General features: G+C 36.4%; 2 protein-coding genes across 2 annotated transcripts; both read right to left on the bottom strand.

The window, feature by feature from the left end:
• Positions 1-79: 79 nt before the first annotated feature.
• Positions 80-1,458, bottom strand: LOC134747487 (small integral membrane protein 20). The gene is made up of 3 exons (XM_063682107.1): positions 1,245-1,458; positions 910-966; positions 80-201 (listed from the first exon to the last, which is right to left on the bottom strand). The coding sequence occupies exons 1-3, from the start codon at positions 1,357-1,359 to the stop codon at positions 149-151; spliced, it is 225 nt and encodes a 74-aa protein (XP_063538177.1). The 5' UTR covers positions 1,360-1,458; the 3' UTR covers positions 80-148.
• A 6,505-nt stretch (positions 1,459-7,963) lies between these two features.
• LOC134747239 (lipase 3-like) lies at positions 7,964-9,627 on the bottom strand. Its single transcript, XM_063681844.1, has one exon. It carries the CDS (start codon positions 9,586-9,588, stop codon positions 8,047-8,049), a length of 1,542 nt encoding a protein of 513 aa, XP_063537914.1. The 5' UTR covers positions 9,589-9,627; the 3' UTR covers positions 7,964-8,046.
• Positions 9,628-9,705: the final 78 nt, after the last annotated feature.

Below are 9,705 nucleotides of genomic sequence, written 5' to 3'. Positions count from 1 at the left end.
TGACCAGGATGAGAACCTTCCTTCTAAATTTAGTGGACATATATAATTCAACCGACCATAAATAAATACCATTCTAATGATTAACTAAACTTTAATACAACAACATTAACATAATAAGTATAATTACACTATTTACATAATACAATATTCACTCGCTCTGGGGTTTCTTACGGTCAAAGGGATCGCTCCACACTTTCATATCTAAAAACAAAAAATACTAATTAATACTAATTAAATGTTCATTAAATTTAGTCACCTGCAATAATTTACAGGGTGAATTTATAGGCCATACTGAGCAACTTTTACTATGGGACCAACCATGAAATCCCGAAAAAAAAATTTACTCTCCCATAGAAAATGTCAAGGTCAGATAGTCAAAATGTATGAAATAGCCAATTTTTTTTTCGCAATGTGGTGGTTGGTCCTAAAGAAAAGTTGCTCAGTATGACCTACAAATTTAACCCGTAAATTACTGCAGGAGACTAAATAAACATCCTATAATTTTCCACGTATATTATATCAATTATTGCACAATATGTACCACAGGCTGTTCTTAAGAAAATCTATATTTATGGCAACTGTATCCTGTAAATTTGTTACCATAAATATAGATTTGCAATATTCTAGTGACAGAAATGGAGGTACAGTAGGTACAATAATTTAAAAGTTTATGGAGAAAGGGATAATAGAATACTTTGATTAAATCCATTGGTTTCTATCACTCACTCAAGGATTATAAATATAATAAACTATGGGGCAAGAGAAACGCTTGTAGAGAATTCTCATACTGTTTCTCTTACCCAACCTGACCATACAATTAGACTAAGATTGAGCGTTAAAAGTATCATTTCTGATAGGATATGCCAACACAATCTGAGAATAAATATTTATATTATGAATTATACTTACTACCAGGTTGAATGTCTTCAATTTTGATATTCTTTCTAGTTTCCTTTTGAATGCTTTCTAAAACAATAGTTATATTTCATATTTAAATTTCCATCTTCATTTAATAAATGAACTAACAGCTGTACAAACATTATTATCTTCACTAATATATTTATTGAGTAGGCTGCGAGAAACCTAAATATTTGCGAAAAATCTGGTGGACGGCTGTACTAAACTTTTGCCAGACTACAAAGTTAGGTTATGCCTGTGTCGTGAGAACTTCATTTCTTTTTAACAGGACATTCGATTCTAAGTGAGCAAAACTTATAAAATAAACATTGTGTTGATAAACTTACTATATTCGCTAGAATCCATCATAGGACTAATTGCAATTGGGTACAAAGTCAGTCCGATCATTCCCACAAAACCTCCAAGGAAGGCAGCGTACCGCCAACCTTTGAATGAAGCCATATTGTTTAGTGATCTCTATTCTTACTAATTTATTTCATACGTTTTACTAAAACAGCAATGGAATTGGAATTCACAAAAATAATATGCGACCAAATGATTGTTTTACTTGTTATGTCACTGTCATTGAAACGCCAATGTAAGGTACTAAAAACGGTTCGAGTCACAGAGTAAAAATTAAAACGTTTGTCGGGCAATTTTTTGTAGAGTTGTCGGCTGAAGCGATACTGAAACACACCCAACTTGTCAGTAGAAAATGGCGCGAAATACAAATTTTCTATGGGATATCAACCCATCGCGCCTATATTTTTTAAATTTGCTGCCTTTTTCTAGGCGCGAAGGGTTGTCGTCCCATAGAAAATTTGAATTTCGCGCCTTTTCCTACTGACAAGATTTGCTTGACCAACTAATATATTTTCAATTAGCGTGAAGAATATATAGTTGGTCAAACCAAATTGTCAGTAAATAAGAACAAAAAAAACGATACTCATCCTTTTCTTTTGGGTGCTGGTACTAGTGTAAGACAAAGAAAACATGATTCTCTCTGTCTATGTTTGAAGTGCATTTGAAATGAGACAGTCCTTTGACAAACGAATACTTACAAATATAGTAACTGCTGCAATTAATTTCTGGCTTAATCATGAATCTAGTCACTGGATCGGTCATGAGGGGTGGGGGGAAATGACCGAACGGGAAAGTCTTATGTATCATTCAGTAGGTGTAGCAGAGAAAGCGCTGTTATTGTTTGTCCTTGTCAGTCTCACATTTTTTTATTCCCCACCGTAAATTTAGTATGGTTTATGGTGGGCTACAAATCTACTCGACCAATCATATGACAAATTGGAAATATGGGCTCCAATGCCTTCAATAAGTTGTTAGCAAGTCAAAGCCATATGCCATAATAGCATTTGTGCTTGGTCTAAAAACGAGAAATACATGATGAGCAATATGTGTTTTGATTCTTTCAAAAGCGTTGTCGTTAGTAGGCTTCATACAACGGGTTATTAAATAGAAATTCAGCTTTTGAAAAACAGGACTGAACCCTAGAGTTAAAATAGTATAGTTTTGTTTGTAAATAGAACTATGTTTTGAATTTTTAAATCGAAGTTAATGTGGAGATAAGTAGGTGCGTACTCAGCAGCTATGACGTATAGTCCGACAAGAAATTGTAGAAAATTATTAGAAAATGAATTAATAATTCCTACGAAACTGTCACAATTTCTACTATTTCATGTTGCACTGGTATCTATTGATAAGGAGTATCCGTTATGACTCACTCTGTGGACATGACGAGTAGGTATGAATGTATGCTTATTATAATTGAACTAATTATGGTTTAATATCGATACTCATCATAAGCATAATTAAGGTCAATATATCATTGTGAATCATATGTTTTGTTTTGACATAATTATAATACTAAAGTTTGTAAGATGGAATGACTCACAAATGATGTGATTGTGAATAAAGATCATAGAATCATATTTTAAGGGATTGATAGGCATACATATTTTGTAGGAGATTTGGGAAAGACATATATATTATCCTTTCTTCTCAGGCTGTTTAACGGTCAATAAAAAAGCAAGCTGGAAATTTTAAAGAAAGAATAGGCAAATGTTTAAATTTTTTGAGGTCAGAAAGCCACAGTTAATAAAGGGGCCAACTGATTACCAGCCCGCCGGACGATATCAGCCTGTCAGTTGTTCGGAACTGTCAACTTTTTGTTCTAACTGACAGGCTGATCGTGGCGGACTGATAAATAGATAGTGACGGCCAAAGAGGCCAAAAATATATAGCCATAAATTCCGTTATAACGTAAGTTACACATAACGACTATAAATTAAAAGTTATTGAAACAAAATCAATATTATCAAATAGACAAACTAGTGACGAATTTAAAAAACATAATGATTTTATCATTTCTTGCTTATTTATGTACCTACGTGCTTTGACGAAGCAGCGAATTGCCTCAAAAATACAACGTCTTATTCACCTTCACCACCTCCGTCGGGAATTTCGACCCCATAGCTTTAAAACATTTCTGTACTTAACAAACTATTTTTTATGTATCGCGTAGAGCAGGCCTTGTTCTCTAAGACACATGACTTTTTATCCAATGGATCAAACATTGACTTACTTACCAAGAGCATAGAATAACTAATAGTACTACCGTACAGAAAATTCACTCCTTCACAAAAGCCAGATTTAGGTATAAAATTATACCTACACTCGCCGCCTGCAAGCAAAATTTAAACTTATAACCGCGCACGAACCGTGAATCTTCTTTGCGCGCCGCAGTTTTATGACCGAGCTGCGTGTCGGCACGGGGTTGTCACTTGACAAGTTTTTGTACCTATACCTACTGATTTATTATTTTTAAGATAAATATGTAGGAATTAGAAACGTTAATTCTGTATATAAACATAAAAATTTTAGCCGGAGATAGTATGTCTGATTGTCACGGAAGTAAGTATGCCACAGTGCCAAGTCAAGTAAGTTGCCTCAACAACCTTGGTAAATTAATCCATATTCAGAGGTTTGGGAAGTAGGAGTTACGTTTTTCAGGTATGAGCTTTAACAAAATGTCAATCTTTTATCATGAAATACGGTGTTGCAAATAGGTTAAACTCAAGCAAAGATAGATATAACTCCGTAATAGATGGATACAGTCTAAGGAAAAAACGTGCCTCGAAAATCACGAAAATTTGATTCTCGATCAGATGGCGCCACTAGTTTTATCCTACTCTCGTATAGAGGGCGTTGATGGTTTGATTTGTTATTTATAATTTTAACGCATATCAGTTAACCCTTAAATGCATGATTTTTTGTATAACTTTTTAATAAATTGAAATAGATGTGTCATGTTGTATAGATTGAGGGAATAATATTTTGGATAGCTGCATATTGAGCCACGGACCATCAAATATACGATGCATATATACATCATTATGCATTTAAGGGTTAAAGAACATGAGTCTAAATTATATAAAAATAATTAATGCAAATAAAAAAAACATTTATCCATATTAAATACATTTTAACGTATTTTTATAAATCTTCATTTTTAGTTTTAAAGTATGTCGATAGATGGCAGTGAATTTACAGTGGTTACAAAATTTACAAGACAGTACCACTCTATCTTATTATATCCTCTTGGACTTAAGCGTCTATTACGGTATTTTGTAACACTCATGCACGTGTATTAAGTGTATTAACTGCCATTAAGCGCAAAAATTGGGCTTAATGGTGACCCTTTTATCTGGGCCTGCTCAACAAACCATAAAATACACGAGATGATAGTCTCGCAGCAATATGTTAACTACATCTGCCGCTTCCTTAGATCTGTATTCTTCGGACAAAAAAATAATAGTTTGAATAAAAGTAAAAATTTGGTTACCTGAATATTTTTTTTCAGACCAAAAATGTCATATTTGCGCAAAAAATTGTGCGTAAATTAGGCCCTCTTCGCTTGTTCCTTAAAAGCAATATCTATCTTTGCTTAAAAGGCATCTATAAAGGCGAGGACTGGCAGCATGGAATAATTATTAGTCATTTTTAATTCGTCCCTTTATTAGGTATTTAAAACTTTATTAAATAACTTTTAAATTATAGTCTCTATAGAGACAATTAACTTTGTTACAGAATTTATGGCTAGACTTGGCAGCGATTTTGATAGCCTTAGACTGTGTAAGTGTTATTTAAACTTCATAATTTCATAGAAGTTACACATTTAAAATAGATTTGTACAGTTTGGGCTATCAAAATCGCTTCCAAATAGCTTGGTCTAATTCTACACTACCGCTAATAACTACATATTTAGGCACTCGTCATTTTTTCCATACAATTGTATACAAAATCGTCTCTCAGAATTATACAGCTAAGTCGCAGTCGGGTAACAGTTTTTTGTGCAATTTACTTTTTTAATTTAACAAACATATCGAGCTTCAAAATGATGTGCAGAATTAAATATTCGTGTACATTGCCTATTTACCAAATGCGGTAGTGTATATAGTATTCATGCCTGAACAGGTATAACTTTTTTATATATTTGTGAGTGATTTCCACCACATTAGTTATGAGCGGTAGTGTAGTATTAGACCAAGCTATTTAGTTGGAAGCGATTTTGATAGCCCAAACTGTACAAATATATTTTAAATGTGTAACTTCTATGAAATTATGAAGTTTAAATAACATGCTGAACAGCTGAAATATTGCGTAATGCATCAGCAGAGTTGGCGCATAAATTGCAATAAACAATCAAATCAAATACTCTTTGTTGCACACAGCGATAAACAAAACAAAACTGTGTAAACAAATACTAAAACTAGAGGCGATAGATAAACAACAGCTCATCTTATCGGTCTAATTCTAGTCTATTTCCAAATCATTGAAATTTAAAATATGTAACTAAGATCATCTCAGTAATAAAAACATAAATAATAAAATTCATAACTCTAAATACAATTACAATGTCAATTATTAAATTACAAAAAAAAACAGTCAACATAAAAGCACAATAACAACTAATCAAATAACCCACCCCGGGTCATTCCAGGCGCGAAAGTTCCCAACACGCTCGCTGCGTTTCCGCGTTGAACCGCAATAGATAAACTTTGCACCAGGAATGACATAATAGGATGACAGAACTATAATTTATAATTTACAAACATTACCGGGGTTGATTCCATAGCAAAAGTGGCTCAGTATGACTTGGTATATATATATGACCTATATATTCACCTTAATTAGGGCTCCGTACCTAAAGGGTAAAAACGGGTACCTATTACTAAGACTCCACTGTCGATCCGTCTGTCACCAGGCTGTATCTCATGAACCGTGATAGCTAGACAGTTGAAATTTTCACAGATGATGTATTTTTGTTGCCGCTATAACACAAATACTAAAAACAGAATACAATAAATATTTATGTGGGGCTCCTATTCAACACACACATTGCTGTTTCTTGCGTAATGGTACGGAACCCTTCGTACGCAAGTCCGACTCGCACTTGGCCAGTTTTTTATGATATAGGAGGCAAACGAGCAGACGAATCCCCTGATGGTATGCGATTACCGCCGCCCATAGACACCTGCAACACCAGAGGGGTTGTTAGCGCGTTGCCGGCCTTTAAGCGTACTCCTGCCCTTTTCTTGAAGGTTTGAAGATCTTATCGGTCCGGAAATACCGCAGGCGACAGTTCAGTTTAGCTGTGCGAGGCACAGGAACGGATTTAGAACCTAGGGACCCTTTAATAGGCACTCGGTATAGCACTTAGAATTTGGGGCCCCCCCCTTGTCCATCTCAATATCTGAAAACGGGTTCAAGTCAATTTTGTGCGCGTATTCACATTTGTCATCGCCTCACGTGACCCCCGCCATACAGGAGGCAGGGACAATTGGGATTTATATTACTTCACCTATTCCCATCTGCATCCGGCGGGGAAAAATGGGAATACACCTTTTTATGGTATAGGACAATCTCAAACAACCCAACCTAGTCCTACAGTAAGCTCATTAAGGGGCCCACTGACTATCAGTCCGCCGGGCAATATCGGTATGTCACTTGTTCGGAACTGTAAAATTTTTGTTCTAACTGACAGGCCGATATCGTCCGGCGGACTGGTAGTCAGTGGGCCCCTTTAAGGCTTGTGTTGCTTTTGGTACTTTAATAATTATATAATCCGTAACTCAGGAATACATACTAGTGATAAATACAGAAAAAAATGCCCTTACGCGGATTCGAACCATATACCTATATATAATATATGTACCAATACATATCAACATTACCGGCCCTAGGTTCTAAATGTTTAAAACACATGCAGAGATTTGATGTGTATAGATTAATTTAATATAATAATTATATACCTAATAGTATTAAGCTAACGCGGATCGGACCGCGCGATCTCGCCAACTATTACATAAACCATACAGGTTTAAGGGGCCCACTGACTATCAGTCCCCCGAACGATATCGGCCTGTCAGTTGTTCGGAACTGTCAAATTTTTGTTCTAACTGACAGGCCGAAATCGTCCGGCGGACTGATAGTCAGTGGGCCCCTTTACAATAGTGGCATGCTGGCAAAAGTTGTATGAATATTTAAAGTGAATAAATAAATAAAATAAAAAAATGTAAATTGAATGACAATGCAATTATTATGACAAGGAGCTGACCTGATGATGGATCTGGAAGATGGCCATAAAAATAAAATGACGCAAACCCCTTGAGTTTGGGCTCCTTTAATTTGTCTTGAGTACTTTGGTCCTCAATGGTAGATTGATTATAGCATCCAGGGTCCAGCTAAAAAATCAAAGGTATACCTACCTATTATTTTTGTATGCCTATAAAAACAGTAGGTAGGTAAGTACCTACTGTTTTTATACAGGATGTTTATCAACCCTTAGCCATATTATATGTGGTGAATATAGGTGATACAGAGCAACTTACTATGTGACCAACTCCGAAATCCTCGTAAAATTTAGCGAAGGGTTGAAATAACACCATGTAGTAAATATAATTCAAACAAAATACTTGTAGAAAGATAGTATGTACTTTATTATTAAACATAATATTACAGCTAATCTCAAATTCGTCTTAAAAATACGAAGTTATCTCACTTCCCTTCACTAACGCAAGTTTTATCTACTCTTATTTAAAATACATCTACAAATGCGCTGACCTAAATAATAAACTAATCAAGTTCATTAATTTCATTAGTTATGATTTCTACGTCTACTTCTGCATATTTACTACCTCCTTTTTCTAAGAGGTCTATTAACTTGTTGTACACTAGCTTCGGCGCATCAATTGCCCACAAAAAATCGATATGATTAAACTCTTCCAAAGGTACTACATAGTTCTCAATGGGGTTAGGTAGTTGCTGATATAGTTTTGCGACATCAGCGGTGCTGGCTAGCCAATCGTTCTGCGCACCTAACAGGGCGATTGGCAGGGTGATCTTCTCAAGAGGATACTGAGGAGGCGTTGGTGTCCCGTACTGTCTCTTATTTCCTTCCTTGCCATAGTCAAACATTTGGAATTGGCCTTTATTGTGAATCTCTTGGGCGTAGTGAACAAGAGTTTTCGTTGAAGCGCCAGCTGGGACGTGGCTCAAAATGAGGGGTAATAGTGTCCTGTTGAATTGCTTCTCATCGAACCCGCAAAGCATAAACAAGGAATTTTCACAAAAAGCTTCTTCGATATGATTTATTTCGCAAGCGTGCTTCGACAGCCATCGCAAGACAGCGTTCTGCGGCAGAAACTCATTCTGGCCAAGAAGATTTAGCAAATATTCAATGTCATCGGCGAATCTGGCCAGCAGTCTTATCGGACTTTTAATCTCCGTCATGTAAGCCACAGGCGCGAGTGCATAGCCTGCTCTTAAAACTTTATTGTAATGGGTTTTAGTTGACAGCAAAGCGAATAGCACTGACGTGCCCATTGAATGTCCAATATAATTGAGCTTGGCGTCCCATCCTTTGGTCACCATTATGTAATCGATCATAGCTGGCAAGTCGTGCTGACTGATCTCGTGGAATGTGAAGTTCCAAAAAGCCCGGCAGTCAGAATTTAAAGATATATGAGATCTCGAATAAGTGTTCCCTCTGACATTCGCCAGCCAAACATCATATCCGGCGTTAGACAAAACATATGCCAGACCTTTTTCTGGGCCCGCCATTACCCAGTCTGCAGAGCTGCCGAGTAAACCGTGATGCAAAAGAACAGCCTTTCGAGGACTTTCAATACCTTTGCTCCCATTACCCACTTTGGCATAAGGAATTCTGTGCAGCGTGAGGATGTATCCGTCGTCAGTAATGACCACATGGGACTCGGCGGGGTATCCATGAAGGGCTATTAATTGGGGCGTCGTCATATGAATCGCTGGATCATCGGTCGTGCATTTATATTTCATATCAGCTGGAGCAATGACTTCAAACAACTCAGAGTCATACATTTCAGCTTCATTTAAGTAAACTTCAAACCTGTCCTTAATCTGATCTTCTGTTGTCACGTCCAAACTTCTTCCGTGAGCCGAAGGTTTAAAATAAGAAGTCACTTTATTTTGCACACTACCAACGTAATTTTTGAAACTGCGTCCTTTGTCCTGCACATAATTCTTCAGCTGTGTAGTTTTTTCGCTAAATATACTGACTAAGTCTGAGTACCACGTGCTCTGGCAATCACCGTATTGTATGAGAACGATTGTAAACAAAAATAAAACCGGGAGCCTCATGACGCCGCGCGTGTATGTCGGACACTGAGGCACTGAAACTAATGATGCCGCGTGCCGGGTGGACGTAATTTATTAGGTATTTTATTTATTATACTTACAGGGCGTCCCAAGACTATG

The sequence above is a fragment of the Cydia strobilella genome, chromosome 14 (assembly GCF_947568885.1).
Source record: "Cydia strobilella chromosome 14, ilCydStro3.1, whole genome shotgun sequence".
NCBI lineage: Eukaryota > Metazoa > Arthropoda > Insecta > Lepidoptera > Tortricidae > Cydia > Cydia strobilella.
The sequence above is the reverse complement of the archived record's forward strand: the minus strand, read 5'-3'. Positions and strand labels throughout refer to the sequence as shown.

Coding starts and splice junctions, on each gene's coding strand:
- LOC134747487 (XM_063682107.1), bottom strand. CDS start 1,359: ATGGCTTCATTCAAAGGTTGGCGGTACGCTGCCTTCCTTGGAGGTTTT. Junction 967..1,244: donor GATGGATTCTAGCGAATATA/GTAAGTTTATCA, acceptor CTATTGTTTTAG/AAAGCATTCAAAAGGAAACT. Junction 202..909: donor TGAAGACATTCAACCTGGTA/GTAAGTATAATT, acceptor TTTTGTTTTTAG/ATATGAAAGTGTGGAGCGAT.
- LOC134747239 (XM_063681844.1), bottom strand. CDS start 9,588: ATGAGGCTCCCGGTTTTATTTTTGTTTACAATCGTTCTCATACAATAC.